We start from the raw sequence: 22,777 nt of genomic DNA, 5'->3' as shown, positions 1-22,777 counted from the left end.
GCTTGTTCTGTATAGTTAAGCGTCTGTTTCTTGGTTTCTTGCTCTTTTTGTCCCCTTTGCCCCCCCCTTTTGTTTAAGTTCCTCATATGAGTCAAATCATATGATATTTGTTTTTCTCTGACTTATTCTGCTTAGCATTATACTCTCTAGCTCCATCTATGTTGTTGTCAATGGCAAGATTTCATTCTGTTTTATGGCTCAGTAATATTGCATTGTGTGTGTTTATGTATCTATGTATGTATGTTATACGTGTGTGTGCGCGCGCGCACACCACATTTTCTTTATCTGTTTATCTATTGATGGACATTTGGCCTGCTTCTGTATCTTGCCTATTGTAAATAATGCTGCTATAAACATCGAGGTGCACCTATCCCTTTGAATTAGTGTTTTTGTATTCTTTGGGTAAATAACCAGTAGTGTGATTACTGCATTGTAGGGTAGTTCTATTTTTAACTTTTTGAGTTAAATCTCCATACTGTTTTCCACAGTGGCAACACCAGTTTGCATTCCCACAAACGGTGCACGAGGGTTCCTTCTTCTCTACATCCTCACCAATACCTGCTGCTTCTTGTGTTGTTGATTTTAGCCATTCTGTAAGGCTGTGAGGTGGTACCTCATTGTAGTTTTGATTTGCATTTCCCTGACAATCAGTAATGCTGAGCATCATTTCACGTGTCTGTTGGTCATCAGGTAACGTCTTCTTTGAAGAAATGTCTGTTCGTGTCTTCTGCTCATGTTTTAATTGGATTATTTGTTTTTTTGGGTGTTGGATTTTGTGAGTTCTTCATATATTTTGGATACTAACCCTTTATCAGATATGTCATTTGCAAATATCTGCTCCTGTTCCCTAGGGTGCCTTTTAGTTTGATTGTTTCCTTCTCTGTGCAGAAGCTTTTTATTTTGATGTTGTTCCAATTGTTTATTTTTGCTTGGAAAAATCAGGGACATTTAAAAATCCTGAATACGTGATAGTAACACACAACTATCTAACACCCCTGACCCAAAATAAGGCAGAAATCACATATTTAAAGACCAATTTAAAAAGAAAAAAGAAAAGCTTTACTTTTCTTACACAAAAATCAAATATCAACTGTCCAGATGTAGAAAAGAGTTAACAACTGAACTGACAGCATTTTCAAAATCTAGTTGACATCATTAACCGCAGGAAGCAGACTGTCTACCTAGCGAGCTCAATTCTTTATATTCTTCCTGGAATACCCAAAGAGAGGACATTGGCTTACCAGTCAGCACTGCTTTGGCAGACGGGTCTGCTAAATCCAACGCTGTCCTTCCATCTGTATTTCGGATGGTTGGCTCAGCTCCGTGCTGTAAGAGCACTGCAACACAGAAACACTACCTTTCAAAATGGTAACCATGACAATATTCTTTTAGTAAATCATTTTCTCAAAAACTCTGGTCCAGAAGTCTTAGAGTTATTTAAAGACCTTTCATAACCTGACAGTATGGTAAATGTTATATTTTAAAGATAAGAATATAGAAAATATTGCATTATTTAATGTATAAGACACCTTAAATAAATGTCCCCTAAGATTAATGTCAGGTTTCCTTTGCTCTGTGACTGAAGACAGATCAGAGTATATAAAGAAATAAAAGACTAGTTTACTTAAAAGCTTGTTTTCTCATTCCAAAGGAACACTGCCTATGTTACAAAGAATGTCCTACCATAACAAAAATAGAAGTTCCAAAGCTATGAAAGCCCGGGAACAGGGATCTGTGGAATTAAAAAAGGAGGAAAAAAAAAAAAAAATCACACAGGTAAATTCTTTGAAAAAGAAAAGAAAAATACTCTGTAGGGTTAACAAACCCCAAATCAAAACTGCTATGTTACATCCTAGAGCACATGAAAAGAACAGATTTGAGCTATATTCTCTACTGTTACTTGTTATATAAAGATATTCTAGGGGTGCCTGGGTGGCTCAGTTGGTTCAGCTGATGCTTGATTTCGTGAGATCCAGCCCTGCATTGGGCTCTGTGCTGTCTCTTGAAATAAATACATACATAAACATGGAAGAAAATTTAAAAAAAAAATTCTAGCATACTCTTTAAGTGCTGGTGAAAGACAGGCAAATACATGCAGAGCAGGAAGCCTACCTCCTGTTCTTTGACAGGGTTATTATATTCATTCCACTCTACCACTACCTGTAATAGTGCTGTCCGACAGAAATAAAACGTGAGCACATGTGCAATTTAAAATTTACTAGTAGCCACATTAAAAACAGGATAAGTTATTTTCAATATTTTATTTAATCCAATATACCCAAAATACCATCATTTCAACATTTATATTTACATTGTGATCAATATAAAATTGAGATTTTTGCATTCCTTTCTTTCATGGTTTTTGAAATATGGTATGTTAAAAGTATATCTCCATTCAGACTAGCTGCATCACACGTGCTCAGTTACCATACTGGACAGTGCAGATCTATAACCGTATTTGGAAAATGCTACATTATTAAAGCTGATGATTTATAGGTCTATGACTCAGGAACTAGAAAAGGGCTGTGAGCAGAGGGCAGCAGCAACTTCAGATAACACACAGGAAAGCAGAACAGGGCAGAGGCTACTAGGTAAAGTGTTTTGTATCTTGATTATAAATGACCTAACTTGAGCTAGGCTGGGACTGGTATAAATAGTTATAAATAGCGATATGGGGTTTTGGGGTGAGGAGAGAGTGACTTTTTTTTAATGTTTATTTATTTTTGAGATAGCGCAAGCGGGGGAGGGGCAGAGACAGCAGGAGACAGAATCCAAAGTAAGCTGCAGGCTCGGAGCTGTCTGCACACAGAGCCAGCCCAATGTGGGGCTGGAACTCACAAACAGTGAGATCATGACCTGAGGCAGAGTCGGATGCTTAACCGACTGAGACACCCAGGTGCCCCAAGAGAGCAACTTTTAAATCCAGCATAGAGCACTTGAACTTTTCCTAGTGCACCGAACTGGTTTTCTAGCTGTCTCAAGGATTTCAGCTGTCCTTGTTTTGAATCAGGAAATAGAGCTAAGGTAAGCAGAGTCTGAAACCCTTGACTGTTAGGCTCAGAAAAGTCAATACCAGGTTAATGAAAACTCTCAAATAATCTTTTCAATTATAATTTTCTGTCAGTGACCAACCAACCTATCAGGCCAATCCTGTATCATTTGTTAACTGATCATATGTCCTTCAAATGCTTCTTTACTTATCCTGCCATTTCTATTCTACAACCCTCCTTGATGCCCTCATTTCTCATCGGGATTATTTTACAGCTTCCAAGCTAGTCTCTCTGATGCCATCCATTCAACTCAGCACTGTACCAGATCGTTCTTTCAAAAATATACTACTCTTACCAGACTGTCTCCTCCAAAGTCTTCAATGATTTCACACTACCTACATAACAGTATCAAGCTCCTTAATCTGCAATTCAAAGCTTTTTACAAAGAAGTCTACCTACCTTTTCAATCTTTCTCCCACAACTTCCTGGAAAGACTCCAGGAAGGAGAAACTTGACTCCAACCCAGTCATGGTACTCAGTATCCTCTAACACTCTCTGTTCACTTCTATCATGACTTTACTTGCTTCTTCATGTGTCTTATCTAAATTTCTACAGAATGGGAATTTTGTCCTCTCTTCTTTAAGGAACTTAAGCTCAATAACATACAAAAACAGACACTCAGCAAATAATGGTTAGATTAAATCACAAAGTATTCTCTAGTATTTAAATAAAGTCTGGCAGAATTTGATCATATTAACAAATGAATTTAACGTAGATTCAGAATAGTTACTTCAAGAATATTCTGGAAAGTAAACAGACTTACCAATGCAAACATCAATCTTTCCTTTAATTGCAGCTTCATGGAGGGGAGTATAATTCCAATTATCACGAGCATTTGGGTCTGCACCATGTCGCAAAAGGAGACCGACTACTTCAGCATGACCAAAAGAACATGCATTATGAAGAGGAATAAGCCCTCCATCATCACGTGCTTGGACATTTGCACCATTCTGAAGCAAATATTCAACCACATCTTTACGCCCAAAACCTAAAAGAAAACAAATTATCCACATTTAAGTTTGCCAAAGAGAATACATCAATTAGTGTCAATAAATACTAGCCACGCTAAAATGTCTTTGGATGAAGAATAACAAAAGATACAACAATTAAACAAATAATTGATGAAAAGAGGGTCTGAAATATATCACTTACTAATCTTAATAAGAAAGCAGAGGGACTCTCCAATGCTTTAGGTAGTATAGCTGACTCTTGAACAACATTGGTTTGAATTGCATGGGTCCACTTATAAGCAGATTTTTTTACAGTACTATAAATGTATTTTATTTTCTCTTTGTTATTACTCTAAGAATACAGTATATAATACAGATGACATATGAAATATTATTACTTGACTGTTTATGTTATCAGTAAGGTTGCTGTGGGCAACAGTAGGCTATTAGTAGTTAAGTTTTTGGGGAGTTAAAAGTTATATGTGGATTTCTGACTGCACAGAGATCAACACCCCAACCCTCACGTTGTTCAAGGGTCAAGTGTACTACTAACTTCAGAGAAAGGTTATGAAGTAAGTGACTGAAAGCCCAGAGTTCAAATGTTTCCCACTCTCTAATGGCATTTCTAATTGCAAATATGGAGTTCTGCATATTTAGTGTGCATACATTTTCAGATATTCAAAGTATATAACTCTTGCTAGAATCTCTTTCCACATCTATCTCAAAAAATGATTCCACTAAATTAGGGACTATGAGATAGCAACACAAAAAATATCTGCTTACAGTTAGTCTATGCAATGAAAATAGAAGCGATCTTGGGCAACAGTGTGACATCAGGTGTCTTCAAAGGAGCCCCTACGTTGTTACGTGCACAACACAAGCAACCTCTTTCTAGGTAGGAGACCTCCTTCAGAAAACCATGTTCCACAGTTCTGCTGTGACTGGCCCCATATCAAACAAAAGAAAAAAGTCTGACAACTCATTTATACTGGTTTACAGAATCAGTACTAATGAATTTCAATCTCTTACCATTCTCACATAACAACACTTAAAACCTTTTTTACAGCTAAAACAAAATGAAATGGGAAGAATTTCAGGCATATGTTAAAGCAGATGGGGAGGTTATACCTGAGTGCTAGGAGAGACAGAAGCCCCTTCTCACTCATCTAAAGTTTTACCCCAATATTCTTTTTTGCTAAAAAAATTTTTTGAAATTATTTTTGGGGAAGTGCAAGTAGGAGAGGGGCAGAGAAAGGGGGACAGAGGATCCAAAGCAGGCTCAATGCTGAAAGGCTGACAGCAATAAGCCCAACACGGGGCTTGAACTAATGAACCACGAGATCATGACCTGAGCTGAAGTAAGATGCTCAACTGACTGAGCCACCCAGATGACCCTTACCCGAATATTCTCAAAACCACCAATCCTGAATACAGTTTTTCTAAAACCAGAGTGGGAGCTGAATGAGAAAGCAAGTAGTGGGGTGCCTGGGTGTCTCAGTTGGTTAAGTGTCCAACTCCTGATTTCAGCTCAGGTCATGGTTTCAGGGTTTGAGGAGTTCGAGCCCTGTATGGGCTGAGGTGACAGTGTGGATCCTGCTTGAGATTCTCCTTATTTCTCTGCCTCTCCCCTGCTTGCACTCTCTTTCAAAATAAATAAACTTAAAAAAAAAAAGCAGCAGAATCTTTTTAAGGTGTATGCCTGGGGCTGGCCTAGTTGCAGCTGACGGAAGAATTAGATGGTTGGAAAGATTAACTGGATTCTTTGTTTTAATATTGCTAGGCTCCATGTCACAAAGATAAGTATCTTCCTATCTCTGATTCTCCCTATTCTCAAAGAGCTCACAATTTAAGATGTGGAAAAACAAAAAAAGGCCATCATTTCAATACAACTGCCATAACAGAGGTATACCAAAAATGTTACTAAAGTCCAAAGAAAGGAATACCTAAATTGGGGGAAAAGCAGAGAATAGGAAGGACTACCCAAGGAGATTCCAGTGAAATCTGAATTGAAGACTTACAGAAAAATCAAGGGATCATGAAGAAAATGAGGAGAGGAGAGGTGGGTGGGAAGGATCTGAGCAAGGGTAGAACACTGCAGTCCAAGCAGAAGAGACAAAATGTACACAGACACGGAAGCATAAAAAAGCAAATCATTCACGATAAGACAGAGAATGCCAATTAGGCAGATAACCAGATGAGGAAAAATCTTTTATGTCATGCTAAGGTGGCATCTGGACTTTGTCTTATGGAATACTGTTTTTATAACTGTTTTCAGGCAGGTTTTAGTGGAATCTTTTGCCTTTAAAAAAAAAATTGAGACACAACTCACAAATAATGTACTAGTTTCAAGTGTACAACATAGTAATCCAGCATTTTTATATACTGTCAAATGAACAGCACATTAAGTCTAGTTAGCATCCATCAGCACACATAAATTACAAATTTCCTTTTCTTGTGATGAGAACTTTTAAGATCTATTCTCTTAGCAACTTTCAAATATACAGTGATTAAAATAGTCAGCATACTGTACATTACATCCCCAGGACTTATTATGTAACTGGAAGCTTTTATCTTTGGACCACCTTCACTGATTCACCCACCCCTTCACCTCCCACTTCTGACAACTACCAATCTGTTCTAGGAGGGTTTTTGGGGGGGGGGGTAAGCTTTCATACATAAGTGAGATCACACAGTATTTCTTTTACTTAGCATAATGCCCTCAAGGTCAATCCATGTTACAAATGGCAAGATTTCATTCTTATGGGTGAATAATATTCCATTAAATATACATATACCACATTTCCTTCATCCATCAATTGACACTTAGGTTGCTTTAGGTCTTGACTATTGTAAATAATGCCGCAATGAACAGGGAGGAGAGAAGGGTGTATGTATCTCTGTGAGCTTACAATTCCTAATGAAATCTTATAAAATTCATGATCACTGCAAAAATACCCAACACCTGGTACATAACTGGCACTCACAGAGTTGCAAATTAACCGAATTCAATTTAATAATACAATTCAGGTTGAATCCTCCTTGAAAAGCCCTCACAAAGACCCAAAGGAAATTATTCCTATATTACTAAGCCTCCTCTTAGAAACAGCATAAAAATACTGCTACAACATAAAAGTGGTTACTGAAGGACAAGCAAATACCTACTAGTATTTAAAAACAGCAAAAAGAGTTTCGCATCCTCCTTTAAAAACTCTAATAATATCCCAGAAATCAACTCCTATCATTACCTAATTTATCTGTTGGAAGTACCATAATTTAACTACAAATCTTCCTCAACTTATAATGGGGTTATATCCTGATAAACCCATTTAGTTGAAAATACTGTATGTCCAAAATGCACTAAATACACCTAACCCACTGAACATCAATCACAACTTAGCCTAGCCCACCTTAAACATGCTTAGAATACTTATGTATTAGCTTAAAGTTGGGCAAAATCTAACAGAAAGCCTATTTTATAATAAAGTGTTGGGTATCTCATATAATTTACTGAACACTATACTGAAAGTGAGTAACAGAATGGTTTTAAGTGCATCGGTTGTTTACCCTTGTCATTACAGGATCACAGGCTGACTGGGAGCTGCAGCTCAATGCCTCTGCCCAGCATCACCAACATGTATTGCACGGTGCCAGCCCAGCACGAGATCAAAATTCAAAATTCGAAGTATGGATTCTACTGAACACATACCGCTTTTGCACCATTGTAAAATAGTACAATCATAAGTCAAACCATCAACAGCTGGAGACCTGTAGGTCCTTTCTCAGGGATAAATTGGTTCCAATTTTTTCTACTGTACACAGGAGTAACTAAAGAGACAAGAAAGCACCTGGTAACTTCTTTACTCTGGGGAAAGAGGAGAAGGAAGAGGTGACCGTCAGATCTTTGAGAAACAAACAGGTTTCATGGGATAAGATCATTTGGATTTGGAAATGCTTAGTTTGAGGTGCCTGTGGAACGAATGCCAAGTAGAAAGCTCCGCAGATCTTGAACTCAGGAAACTGGTATAAGCTGGAGCTGTGACCGTCAAAATTGCATCTGAAGCTAGTTTTGTTGTGTTGAAGTGTACTTTCTATCAAAGATCAATCCCTTTTCATCTTGTACTTTAGTCCCTTCTCAAAGTCTTTGTTCTCTCCCCACTCCCAACAATACCTCCCTCTCTCCTAGATCATTCCTGACAGTATGTAAACATGTTCTGTATCTTCCATTTTATACAAAATATTCTCCCTAAATTCAAATGTCCATTTTTCTGCTCCACTTCATAATCAAATCTCTAGAGGCTGCCACCAATTCTCTTATTCACTCCTCTTCCAAATCCAATCTGGCTTCTGCTGCTTCTTTACAACTGCTTTCATCAAGGTTACTTAAAATCTCCATGTTACCAAATCCAAGGGATATATGTCTGTTTTCATTTGACTAGACCTCTCAACAACATTTGGCAACTGACTACTCCCTTCCTTCCTGAAATAGTGTCTCCAAAACTTCCATTTCATCACACACTACTGGTTTTCCTCCTGTCTCATCCATTCATTCAACAAATGATTAGGGAATATCTACTATATGAGAGACACTTTTTTTGGTGCCTGGGACATGCTAGTGAATGAGAGACCAAATCCCTGCCTGTGAGGAACTTCTATTCTGTGGAGGTGGGAGAGATGAGCAATAAATGCAAAAAATAATTATGTTAGAAGGTAATTACAAAAAGAGCAGAATAAGAAGTGATCAGGGTATGTGTAAGGAGATGGGTTGTAAAGTTGAACAAGGAGGTCATCATAGGTAGTGTTGTTCTTGGTTTATTTCTTTAAAAATTTTTTCTTAACATTTATTTTTGAGAGAGAGAGAGTGAGTGCGTGCGCATGAGTAAGCAAGCGGGGGAGGGGCACACAGAGGGGGACAGAGCATCTGAAGCAGACTCTAAGCTTGCATGGAGCTGTCAGCACAGAGCTGAATGCAGGGTTTGAACTCGGGAACTGTGAGATCATAACCTGAACTGAAGTCAGACCCTTAACCAACTGAGCCACCCAGGCGCCCCTTTGCTGTTGTAATTAAAATCCAAGTTAGTTAACATATAGTGGCAATGATGATTTCAGGAATAAAATTTAGTGATGCATCACTTACATAGAACACCTAGTGCTCATTCCAACAAATGCCCTCCTTTTACTTAAAAAATTTTTTAATGTTTATTTTTGAAAGATAGAGAGAGCGAGAGAGAGCGCGCGCATGAGCACACAGGGGAGGGGGCAGAGAGAGAGGGAGACACAGAATCTGAAGCAGGCTCCAACCTATCAGCATACAGCTGGACACGGGGCTCAAATTCACAAACAGTGAGATCATAACCTGAGCCAAAGTCAGACACTTAACCAAATGAGTGATCCAGGTGCCAACGAATGCCCTCCTTAATGCCCATCACCCATTTAGCCCATCCCTCCACCCAACACCCCTCCACCAACTCTCAGTTTGTTCTATGGTTTGTCTCCCTGTTTTTATCTTGTTTTGCTTTCCTTTCCCTATGTTCTTCTGTTTTACTTCTTAAATTCCACATGAGTGAAATCATTTATTTGTCTCTGACTTATTTTGCTTAGCATAATACACTCTAGTTTCACCCACATTGTTACAAATGGCAAGATTTCATTCTTTTTGATCGCTGAGTAATATTTCACACACTACATCTTCTTTATCCATTCGTCAGTTGATGGACTTTTAGGCTCTTTTCATAATTGGGCTGTTATCAAAAGTGCTGCTATAACCATAGGTATTGCTGTGATGGTAACATTTGATCAAAGACTTGAAAGAACAGCCAACAGTAAGGCCAGAGTGACTGGAGCTGAGTGAGAAAGCAGTAGCAAAGTAGGAGATGAGGTCAGAATTAATGAGGGCCAGAAAGACAGGCTTGAGGACCACTCTAAGAATCTGGTGGCAATTGTGAGAGTAATTAGGGCATATTCTGGGTACTCTGAAGGCAGAAGCAGTATAGTTTCTTCATGGATTGGATGTGGGGTGAGGGTAGGGGTAAAAAGGTGAGAGAGAGGAGTCGTGGATGATGTTAAGGTTTTTGAACTGAGAAACAGAGGGGTGGAGCTGGCATCAACTCAGATGAGGAAGGCTACAGACAAAACATGTCTCTGGCAGAAGAGGAGTTCAAGTCTTGGACAGTCCTATCTAGCTGAGGCCTTCTTGCTTCCTCCACCCAATTTCTAAATGTCAGCATTCCTCAAGATTCAGTTCTCTATCCTCTTTTCCCTTCCTAGGTGATCTCATCTACTCCTACAGCATTAAGTACCAACTACATACATAACCTCCAAATTTAAATCTCCAGTGTAGCTAGACTTTTCACTTGAATTACAGACAATTCACTGGACATATCTCTACCTGGATATTTCAAAGGCATCTCAAACTTAACATGTTCCAGAACTTCTCTTCATTTCCAATCACTCTGCCCCGACCCAATCACTATTGTCTCCAGCCTGTATTATTACAACAGTCTCCTAATTGGGCCCCTCACTCTACTTCTGTCCCAAGGGACCTTTTGAAGCCAATCATCATCAGAGCACCTGGGTGGTTCAGTTGGTTGACTTCAGCTCAGGTCATGATCTCATGGTTTGTGGTTTCGAGCCCTGCACCGGGCTCTGGGCTGACAGCTCAGAGCCTAGAGCCTAGAGCCTGGAGCCCGGTTCAGGTTCTGCCTTTCTCCCTCTCCCTCTGTGCCCCTTCCCCACTTGTGCTCTCTCTCTCTCCCAAAAATAAACTTAAAAAACAAAATAAAATCATCATTAGTAAGTTACTTAAATTTACTTAAATTATTTAAATATGTACCAACATTACATTATCATTATATCATCAGTGATATGATACTTAAAATAGTTCACTGGCTAAATGTACTACATTTAAAGTCTTGATTACTTCTGTTCCTGAAATGTAATAAAAGTTTGAGTAATTGGGGGAAAAAAAAAAAGCTCACTGGCTTCCCACTGATGCTCACAGAATAAAATTTAATCACTGTGCTGTGTCCTGCAAGGCCTGTTGCATGAAAACTGGCTCTTACCTGCTTCTCTTAAGTACATTTCACACCACTCTATGCTTTCTGAGCTATGATCCAGCTTTCTTTCGTTTCAAGTGTGCCAACATTACTTCAGGGACTTGGTACATGCTGCCCTTCTGCTTGGACTGCTCCTCCCTTGTTCTCTGCATTTCTCACTACACACGGTAGCCGTCACTCACTATTCATTCCTCCTAGTGTCTATTCTGTTCAAATATCACCACGTTAAGGAGGCCATCCCTGACCATCCTATCTAAAGCAGTCCATTCTACCCACCAGTGTTACTTTCTATCTTAACATTCTTTATTTGGTCTCCCCCTTTTCTCTAGTAGAACGCAACCTGCGGAGAAATGGAGATTTTTTTTTTTCTTGGTTGTTCATGGCAATAACCTCTGGCACTTACTAAAATCTGGATTTACCATTTACTCATCTTCTGGACTCTTAAGTTCCATAAAAGGCAGGAGCCATGTCTTTTAGTTTATTATTACTTTCCCAGTGTCCTTCACACTGTGTGGCACACAGCAATTTGTTGATATTTGCTGAATTACTATGAAAAAAGGAGCCTAAGAAGTAAAATTAAGAATAGATGGCACTGCAGAACCCAAGAGGGAAAATTTTAAGGAGGAAAAGGCCAATTATCCTGCCACTATGTTCTGACTTTAGTCTTCCTTATCTCTGCCTGAGCGTTGTCAATCTTACTGTCCTCTCCAAGTAAGCCATCCACAGTTGCCCCAATTAATAGTTCTGCTTTCCCAGCCATTCAGCACCCACCTGGAGGAAATGCTTTTATAAAAGAATTCTTAAACTGGAGAGTAAGAGAAAAGGAATCAGAACAAAGAAAAATTAGTCAAAGTATCTCTTCTTAGGGAAAGCTACCTGATGTGCCCAAGCACTTTTGGAAGGAGGATCACTATTTCTTCAATGGTAATCAGCACATCTGAAGTAATCAAAATGGTAATTCACAGGCTAACTTCTCAAAAAAGAAACAGCTTTAGTTGAACATGTACTTATTACAAGATATTGTGTCAATTATGAAGGTATCTATCCCAAAGGACTGGTGATCTAACTGAAGACGGGTCAAGTAGTAGCCTTCTGTTAAAATATCATTTGGGAATTGAAGAAGGTTGCTTAAAACCAGTTAAAGAGACTCAATACTGACATGTATGACTAAATACTAAAACTGAAGTTTTAGCTGGGGAAGAAACAGGGGTGGAATGGGTCAAGTTATTATACCTACACAGTTACCAACAGTCCAAGACACAGATGACTGTTCAGTAACTTTGTATTAACATGATTCTCTAGCCATTAGGATGACTAAAACCTGTCAGGAGGCTGACAGCAGATATAGGCACTTTTTACAAGTCACATTGTAATGACTATACTATGTGGGTAGAGATCATGTTGCTATCCTAAAAGAGTAGATGAGGACTCTCAGCTTTTGAATGCCTGAAGCCAGTTCCTTGGCATGGGGGGGGGGAATTAGAGGGGGGTCAGTAGGTAGCTATTTCAAATTCTAAGTATTTTATTGTTGGGAGTTTGGCAAAATCTTTAGATTTAAGATGCTTCCCGAACTCTGAGGGCTAATCCTTGATGAAATCTTCATTCATATGGTCTCAAGAACAGTTCAAAGTCTTCTTTTAAGTACTCAGTTCTTTTAAAAAAAAAAAAAAAAAAAAAAAAGCATTTCAGGATATATAGGATATATTCTGATAATGCTCTCACTGGCCAGGTAAAACCTGAGAAGGTATATCCTTAGAGTTAGTGCCAATCTCTAAATCCCAAGGATTTCATTGGCAGTCATGGCTGCTCAGGATACACTGGATACAATGCAGTCTATTTTATAATTATGGGACAGCACTCATCTTCAAACACTGCTCTACATTTGAGAACACTGATGAAATCAGGGGCGCCTGGGTGGCTGAATTGGTTAAGCGTCCAATTCTTGATTTTGGCTCAGGTCATGATCTCACGGTTCATGAGTTCCAACCTTGTGTCAGGCTCTGTGCTGGATTGGGATTCTCTCCCTACCCCCTCCCTCTCAAAACAAATAAACATAAAAAAAAAAAAAAAAGAAAGAAAGAAAGAAAGAAAGAAAGAAAGAAAGAAAGAAAGAAAGAAAATACTGATGAAATCATACTTGAGCTTGAATTCACTAAAAAGCACTGACAGTGAAACAAAGCAGACTTATTTGTAAAGTGAATTTACTGATCAATAAACTGTGTCACTTAATGGTAGGTATTGTATCCTGTTCATTTCTGTTCACTGGCCAAAGCCAGTATCTAGCATAAAACAGGACTTAATAAACATCTGTTTAGTGCAATGTTTAATACTTTGTTGGAACAGTAAGCAAATGACCCTCACAGAGAGTATGGAGTTGATGATTTGTGGCTATTAAGAAATCTACTCAGTTTCTTTCTTGTCAAATTTCACCACTATCTAGGTGCTATCAGTCTCGGAACTATTGCCAACTCTACTGTCAGAGCAGTATTCTCAATACTACTGTATTGTTTTTTTTTTTTTTTAATTTTTTTTTTCAACGTTTATTTATTTTTGCGACAGAGAGAGACAGAGCATGAACGGGGGAGGGGCAGAGAGAGAGGGAGACACAGAATCGGAAACAGGCTCCAGGCTCTGAGCCATCAGCCCAGAGCCCGACGCGGGGCTCGAACTCCCGGACCGTGAGATCGTGACCTGGCTGAAGTCGGACGCTTAACCGACTGTGCCACCCAGGCGCCCCTCAATACTACTGTATTGTTAACAGTATCTTATTTTGCTCCCATACTAAAATATGCTTTCAGTGAATGGCTTCCAAAGTTTTTGGAATGGTTTCCCACTGTATTGTGGAAGTCACAATAGAAATCAATTTGGATGCTTAGGAATATTCACCAAAAGCCACCACCTCTCCTTCCTTTTACAGTCCGAAGGTGGGATGGGCCATTGATATAACCAGTCCAATACAAAATGATAATGCTGTCCCTGTGTCCTGCTAGTCTAAAGGTAGGCTGGTCTCTTGTAGGACTTTGCCAGAAGGAAAAGTTCAGAAACAGAAAATGTCAACAAGGCCATGAAACTGAGAAGGCTCTTGTGGTCTGAGAGTTGGGAATGTATAATCAAGCGGCCTTCAGCTTTGACTTATATAGCCAGGACTCTTACCAAATTTTTCTGAGGAATATCATTTTAAACCTCTCATTTACTATTAACTTTACTAACATCCGGAAACGTATTTTCTACATATATTTTAGAATGAAGAATACAGGGAAAAAGGCTTTGCCTAGCTCAACTTAGGACAGATATACTACCTCTCTGGTCAGACTAGGAGAAACTTGGAAAAGAATGCCATAGCCTTTGGGTTGATCAAATCCTGATAATCTGAATGGGGAAGTACTGAAACAAGTACTCCAAACTATTATTACTGAAGTCAATCTCTAAGTCTAGCAAGATCTGAAGAAAGAAGTACAGCTCAAGTCTTCAGAATATACTGGGAGATCTGGTAAGTCAAGAAAGGATTCTAAGGTGTTTTTTTTTTTTGTTGTTGTTTGTTTTATTTTGTGGGGAGAGAGAGAGAAAGAAAGAGAGAGAGAGAGAGAATATCTTAAGCTGGACTTGATTCCACAACTCTGGGATCATGACCTGAGCCAAAAATCAAAGTTGGATGTTTAACCGACTGAGCTAACCAGGTGCCCCAAAGATTCTAAATTCTTTTTTAAAAATGCTTATTTATTCATTTCAAGAGAGAGAATCCCAAACAGGCTCCACGCTGCCATCAAGGAACTTGATGTGGGGCTTGATTGCATGAACTGTAAGATCGTGACTTGAGCCAAAATCAAGAGTTGCACACAACCAACTGAGCCACCCAGGGGTTCCCTGAATTCTTATATAGACTGGTCTTTATTTCAGATTTGGGTTTTTTACTGATATAGGATTTAATCATCTCCCACAGCAAAAACCAATGCTGGAAACAATCTATAATTCTAGTCCTAGAGGCGCCTGGGTGGCTCAGTCGGTTGAGCATCCGACTTTAGCTCAGGTCATGATCTCACAGTTCATGAGTTCGAGCCCCACATTAGGCCCTGCGCTGACAGCTCAGAGCCTGGAGCCTGCTTCAGATTCTGTGTCTCCCTCTCTCTCTGCCCCTCCCCTGCTCACACTCAGTCTCTCTCTGTCTCTCAAAAATAAAAAACTTAAAAAAATTCTAGTCCTAGGTAAGGAATATGGGTATATCTTGTGTATCTCCCATAATTATGGCATTGGCCTACAGCCAAGAATAGGAAATGCTATTGAAATGTTTTTGGAGGTCTTCAACAGCACCGTTTTGGGAAAGGATATGAATGGCAATCACAAAAGCTATTATATCTTTGGTAGCTGAGCTGTTAAAACCTTCAATTGGGGGTAAACATTCCACTTTCTTATACCAATCCAGATTCTGACCTGTTGGTCCAGTTGCCCACCTTTATGCAGGAATCCTTTCCACATTTCTGAAAGATGCCAATCCAACCACTGTTTGGACACTTGCAGCCAATTCCACAGTTAAACAGATTGTTAAAGTCAGTCTGACTCCTTGTAACCTTTCACCTACTGGCCCTGGTTTTGATTGCCCAAGCCACTTAAGTCATATCCAATATCCATTTCACTCTTCTACTTGTCTTCTACATATGTGAAGACAGTAACATTCTGTCTAACACTGTCTAACCTTAGTCTTCTTTCATCCCTAAAGTAACTCTAGTTTTCGTATCTGTTGCTTTTATAATAATTTCCAGATGCTCTAATTCCACTACCCTCCTCTGAATAAAAAACCAAACTGAACCAAAAAAATAAAACAACCCTTTGCAATTCACTCCACTGAATATAAGAACTGAAATTGAGTCTGGCTAGTCCAATGTAGATGGCTGAGTAGCACACAACTGCAGAACAAGTGATACCTTGTTTAGCTAGAACTCCACAATGCAAGCTCTTTTCAACTTGTCATTCTCCAACAACATACAACTACGTACCTCATCTCTTCCCACCATTTCTATACCTGAATTCTTTAAACCTAATAAATGATTTTACATATTTCTCTACTGAATGATACCTCTCCGCACACCCCAAAGACCGAAGTCATGGAATTCTATCCCCACCCCCAACCCCATCCTAAGATTCTACAGCACGCTATGTACTTCTTTGGCTGTGACAGACAACAACATGACTTTTTCCTAAAGTTTCTGTCCCTCTTCTTCATCTTTCAGAAATTCAGAGAACCAATATCCTTTACTGAAAACTGCTGTTTTCTAGGGGATTACACTGTCAAGAATTTCAGGTGTTATTGCTTTTAGCAAAATTAGAGCTGCAGTCTCCCTACCATCAACTTGCCGCTACAAGTTTTGTGATGCATTACAAAAAAATCATTCATATCCTTTGTGTGTGGTGGGGGACTGAAGAGGAAACAATTTTTCTCATAAGAAATGGCTTCTTAAAGAGTATTTATCTAGAGGAAATGCAATCTAGTTTAATAATAAAAAGCACCTAATAGGAAAAAAGTTCCTATTTATGTTATTTTCCATTAACAGAAGAACTTAACTCCTTTGGGGTTAGCAATTTATTCTTTATAGCTAAATATTTTAGACCCTTAACCGACTGAGCCATACCAAATTTTTCTAAACTGTTCTTCTATCATGATTCATTTCCTTAGTCTGCAGAGATCTCTCATTCCTATTCCCTGGACATCAAAACAGAAAGACAAAAACATGTCCCCTTCCCCCTTTAATTGGCTTAAAAGTGTATATATATATATATATATATATATATATATATATTTTTTTTTTTTTTTTTTTTTTTTTTTTTTTTCTGGGCTCCTGGATAGTTCAGTTGATTAAGCTACACATAATTCCAGCTCATGATCTCAGCTCAGGTCCTGATCTCAGGGTTGTGAGTTCAAGCCCCTCATTGGGCTCTGTGCTGGGCACGAAGCCTACTGAAAACAAAACAAAACATTTTTCCCCTTTGTACCTTACTCTATAATGTACAAACACAAGAAACTACTTGGTCAGGCAGTTACATAGTCCCCACACCTACAATGAGCTTCCAACGGCATGTTTACATGCATATCAACACGACTGACAGCTATCTACAAGAGATTATTAAATGTATTTTCCATATGTAAGAGTAAATGCAGCTAAATGCATTTATTTAAAAATTAAAACAGGTTCTGGGGTGTCTGGGCAGCTCAGTCAGTTAAGTGTCCAACTCTTAATGTTCGGCACAGGTCACAGTCTCACGGTTGATGGGATCTAGCACGAAGCCTGCTTGAGATTCTCTCTGTCCCTACCCTGTTTACGCTCTTTCTCTCTCTCTCTCAAAATAAATATAAACTTAAAAACAAAAAACATATTTTCTCATTAATAACTCAGATTGAATTTACAAAACTAATTTTTAAATAAGTTTCTCATATGCCTGGGTTTAAACGCAGGGCTTTTAATGCTCTGATTTAATGTACACCATTCACAATTTTTATTTTATTATTCTCCCTTTGTACCTTAAATTCTTAGTCATGTGACCTGTACCAGATAATTTGGGTAAATAGTGAGATAGATTGGTTCCTAAAACAAGTTTTTTTACTTCAGTCTGAGTCACATGAAATCTATGCAAAAAAGTACTTCAAAATGTTGGGACAGAACCGAGGGTGGGATTGTGGGGGAGGAACAAGGTCAGTAAGAAAAGCTAATCCCATAATCTCTAAATACTACTATTTTCAGACATGAACTCATTAATACACCAGATTCTTGAAAGGTAGCAACTAAGATCTTGCTTGGTTATTTTTATCCCACAGATCAAGTGAACAGAATCTAAGTAACACTACCCTTTGGATTACTTATCAGTTGGTTATGAGTTTGCCAAATCAGTTGCTTAAATGTTGACTACATGGCCAAATGAGACAACCCAAATTAGCTGAGAAAAGACTAAAATTTTAGGCAAAATGGCAAACAGGTGAGATCTGACTTCAGTGGCTTTCCCCCTTTCCTTTCTGCTGCCCACAGGCTGTTTCTAGTTCTCCCACCATAACTTCCTCTTAAAAAGGCTCCCCAATAGGAACCCAACAAAGTTGTACCTGATATAGAAAGCATTACCTCCTAGTAGTATTTAGATTTTAAAACAGGGCAAGTTAAAGCAAACAAATCAAGTAAAAGCAATTATCTGTGAACAAGGAAATTTTTCTTACACTCTTTCTCGCTCATCATGCCTACTCTAAAAGAAGGGAATGCTTTAAAACTCATCCTTCTGCTTTTTTCAAAATTGTTTTAAACAACCATGTAATACAAAATAAAAAAAAAAAAACACAAGATTATCCTAGGTATGAGAACCCACTCCCATTTTCAATCATGCATGGCTCACTTGAGGATATATAATCTTTCCTCGAAGCGAAAAGTTTAAATGCTTTATGGAAATAAACTGAGTGTCTCATTTCTAGTTCTTTTAAATTCTTCAATTAAACCTAGTACACTTTTAAAGCCAACCTAGTAAATAATCAAGAAAAAGTAATTCAAACAATCTAAACTCAGAATGAGGCGAGGTTAGTCCCAACTTCAGTTCTAGATGCAAGCTCAAGTACCTGTACCATCTTTCCCCTCATCCTCCCACTGTCCACCCCAACTTGTGAGTGTTAATGTAGCAGCCACTACCCACCCGCACCCAGCCCAAGTCAGATCTCAGGCTTCCCAAACTTGACTATTTCCAGTTCTAGCCTCTCCAGAAACTTGCTAATGATTGACGACCCTGATAAACCCATTAACACTAACGTGTCAATGGCTAATTAAGCTACTCCTCCTGAATTACATCCTCACATTTTACAAAGGCCTTTAAGAAGACCTTTACCCAAATGATTGGTAAGAGCTGTAGTGGAACTTGCAAGAACGACAGATTTTGGAAGATCACTGGCCTTTCAAATCACAAAGTCTACTAGGTCCCCTACTCCTTCTTGTGTCTGGAAGCCTTTGAGAGTAGCAAGACCGGAAGTTGGTACAGGTATTGTTGATACAAAACAAAGCAAAAAAAAAAAAAAAAAAAAAATTCCAGGGAGTGGGACACGCTCGCCCCCTAGCCCCAAGTCCTCGCCTCGGTCCCCAATCGGCGAGAGCGAGACGACCAGCACCGGAGTCCTACGAGGAAAAGCAGACGACCACCGTGTCTGCTTTCAGGCCTGAGAGCCCGGGTGCGCAGGTGGGGCGAGGCGAGGAGGCATTGGTCCCGGTTACCTGCGGCGAAGTGGAGCGGCGTGGATTTCCTGCCCGCCGTGTCGCGGCTGTTCACCTTCTCGGGGGTCACTAGCCTCTTGACTCGCTCCACGTCCCCGTTGCGGCACGCCTCGAACAGCTCGCGGGCAGCCGGCTCCACAGCCTCGGCCGCCGCGCCCGCGCAGGCCGCGCCCCCGCCGGCGCAGCGGCGGCCCGACATGATCCTGGCCGCCGCCGCCGCCGCCAGCAGCAGCGCCAGCAACGGCAGCAGGAGCCCCGGCCCTGCGAGCAAGAGGGCGAGGCCCCCCGGAGGAGACGCGCTCAGGGCCCGGGCCGCTGGGCTCCCTACTGTCACCGGGGTCGGCGCAGTCCCATGGCCGCGCTGCCGCGCGCCCCTCGCTTGGCCCCGCGACCCCCGGGTGCCCCGCGGCGGCGGCAGAGGCAGCACGAACCCGCCGTTCGAGCCCCGAAGCGACGCGGCGGCGGAAGCTGGCAAGGCCCCTCCTGCCAGCTCCGCTGAGCCCTGGGAGGGCACGTGACGTGGTGCCGCGCTTGCGCAGTGGTCCGAGACCGGCCCGGCAGGTTTCTGCGAGCCGGGCGGCGCGGAGGGGTTTGTGGGAAATGCGAGGCGAGGACCTTTGGCGGCGAGAGGAGAAGGGGCTTCGTCCCACCGCCATCTTTGCAGTGGGTTTCGCTGAAGTCGAATGGTTCTGTTTCTTGCCTTTTTTTTTTTTTAAAGGCATGGTTTTCCTGAGCTGAATTTCCTTATTGTTGTACACTGAAAAGAGCGCTTGAAAGGTTTTCCCGATCTTGCATATTCTTTTTAGAATTCTTAGTCTCCACTTTTCAGTTTCCACAATCCCTTTCTCCTGGGGGTGGGGTGGGGGCGGGGGATTTCTTTTCTGTTTACTGTCTCTTCCCTTCCCCTACAACTGCTGTTTTGTTGCTTCTTGTAAGTCACTTCTCGAAAACGAATGAGTTGCTTTCCACTTCATGGGAAGTTTGGATGAGCTGCCCCAAGTTCATTTAAAGGAAATTAGGAGAGCGATGAAAGTTTGTTCCTATTCTAAATTATTGGGAGGGATGGCTCTGATTAATCACTCTTGCTATCGTTATTAGCTCAGAACTAACGGGCCCATACATATGTCAATATTGTACTGATTTGAATGAGGTGTGGATACACTGGGTGTACGGATGGCTGACAAAGTTTAATGATTTGCGATGTATATGTAGACTACAGAAGCAAGAAAACCACAGAGATAATTGTCACGGTTGAGGTAGTGATCTAGCCAGGCGCCTGGGTGGCTTAGTCGGTTGAGCCTCTAAGTTTGGGTCATGATCCCAGGGTTGTGGGATGGAGCCCTGCCTGGGGGGGCGGGTCTTTGCTCTTTCTGATAGCACAGAGCCTGCTTGGGATTCTCTCTCCCTCTCTCTTTCAAAACTAAGAGGAAAAAAATGGTGGTGATCTAGCTATTTATCATTCCCTACTCCCTGCCCTGGCCTCTGGGAACTTTTGAAAGTTAAGATATGCTTGCATGAAATGATACATGTTGACCTTTGGCATGCTGACAGGCGTTTTCCCCCCTGTGGTCTTTAACTTCTTAACCTGTTTTTCAGGAAATTCAGTTTCTACTGGGTTGATTCACTACTGTGCAAGAAGACAGAGAATATGCACTTTTAGGAAGGAACCTTTTTATACATATGTAAGTTATATAATTACATATAAATAATATATTTAGTATAAATTTAAATTATGTTGCATATTAATAAAATGAATATCCATGAATACATCTAAGACCTATGACACCAATTGCATCTTTTTTTCCCCGTTTCATCCACTTGCCAAATGTATTCCTAATTTTATTATTCCCTATTTACTGATTTGTTCTTATTAATCCCTTCCCATGTGTGTATCTCTGAACAACATATTGTTCAGTTTTACTCGTTTGGAAGCTTTATAAAAACGTCAGTCTTGGGGCACCTGGGTGGCATATTCGGCTAGGCAGCCGACTCTTGACCTCGGCTCAGGTCATCATCTCACTGTTTGTGGCCCCACATCAGGCTCTGCACTGATGGCTCCGAGCCTGCTTGGGATTCGATCTCTCCTTCTCTCTGCCCCTCCCTTGCTTGTGCTCTCTTTCTCAAAATAAATAAGCTTAAAAAAATTTAAAAAACAAAAATAAAAAAATGTCAGTCTTTGTGGTGTTTTTTTCACTTAAGGATAAGTCTCATGCATGCATTTTCATTGCTTTATAGAGTTGCCTTGTAGGAACACATCACAAATTTACAATTTTATGGGCCACTAGGTTTGCTTCCAATTTTTGTTACTATGAACATTCTTATACATTCTCTTGGTATGCGTGTGCAAGAATTAATGAGAAGTTTTCAAACTTTTTCACCATTACTCATAGTGTAAGAAATGCAATTAGTGTCTTCCACCAGTAAACATACGTATATAAAACAAAAGTTTCACAAAATAATAAAACAACATTTACTTCTCCAGGGCTAATTGTGACTTTTAGTAAATGGATTACAGAACTCACAAATGAGTGTGGACTCAAGGTTTAAAAAGCACTGCAGGAACCAACTACCTAGGACTGGAATTACTGAATCTTAGGGAAAATGAATTCACTTTACAAGGTAATGCCAAATTGTCCTTCAAAAGAGATTGTTAATAATTTACATGCCCCCAGCAGCATGTTTTTTAAAAGTCCCTGTCTCATCAATTCTTAGTATTGTCAGATTAACTTTTCCAATAAATATAGTGGACGTAAATGGTATCTCAAAAAGGTCTTAGCATTTTTAAAAACCGAATGATCATTAGGAAAATGCAAATCAAAACCACAGTGGGATACTACTGCACATTCATCAGGATGACTACTATCAAAAAGCCAGAAAATAATAAGGGCTGGTGAGGATATAGAGAAATTTTATAAGTCTTGTGCGCTGTTGGACTATAAAGTGGTGCATCTACTGGGGAAAACAGTATGGTGTTTCCTCAAAAAATTTAAAATCACACTACCGTATGATCCAGTAATGCCTCTTGCATATATACAGAAGAATTGAAAGCAGGCTAAGAGATATTTGCACACCCATGTTCACAGCAGCATTATTCACAATAGCCAGGAGGTAGAAACAACGTACGTGTTCACAGCAGATGAATGGATAAACAAAATGTGGTATATATGTACCATAGAATATTATTCCATCTTTTAAAAAAGAAGGAATTCCTGTCATATGCTGTAACATGGATGAAGCTTGAGGACAAGTGAAATACGCTGGTAACAAAAAGGATAAACACTGTATGATCCCATTTATATAAAGTGGACTAGTTTGTTAGGGTTGCTGTAAGGTATTTTTTCTATACCTTAGAAAAAATAAGTAGAAAATATAATTTTAAAGTCTATTGTGGACAATTTCAAACATGCACAAAAATAAGGAGAATAGCATAATGAACTCCCACGTATCTATTAGCCAGCTTCAACACTTGTCACTATTTTGCCATTCTTCTTTTAGCT

General features: G+C 39.9%; 1 protein-coding gene across 1 annotated transcript in view; it reads right to left on the bottom strand.

The window, feature by feature from the left end:
* Positions 1-19,718, bottom strand: part of TNKS2 (tankyrase 2) — a 67,778-nt gene extending 48,060 nt beyond the window's left edge. Inside the window, exons 1-3 of the mRNA XM_047073164.1 lie at positions 19,281-19,718; positions 3,814-4,038; positions 1,242-1,337 (exon numbers count right to left, since the gene is read on the bottom strand). Of these exons, the coding sequence (XP_046929120.1) occupies positions 1,242-1,337; positions 3,814-4,038; positions 19,281-19,479 (520 nt within the window). The 5' untranslated portion in view covers positions 19,480-19,718. The remainder of the gene's footprint in view (positions 1-1,241; positions 1,338-3,813; positions 4,039-19,280) is intronic.
* Between the last annotated feature and the right edge of the window lie 3,059 nt (positions 19,719-22,777).

This window comes from Lynx rufus, unplaced genomic scaffold (assembly GCF_022079265.1).
Source record: "Lynx rufus isolate CCGP_SWC_20201006 ecotype Redwood Valley unplaced genomic scaffold, mLynRuf1.p SCAF_11, whole genome shotgun sequence".
Classification (NCBI taxonomy): Eukaryota; Metazoa; Chordata; class Mammalia; order Carnivora; family Felidae; genus Lynx; species Lynx rufus.
Note: the sequence above shows the minus strand (reverse complement) of the source record. Positions and strands in the feature narration are given on the sequence as shown.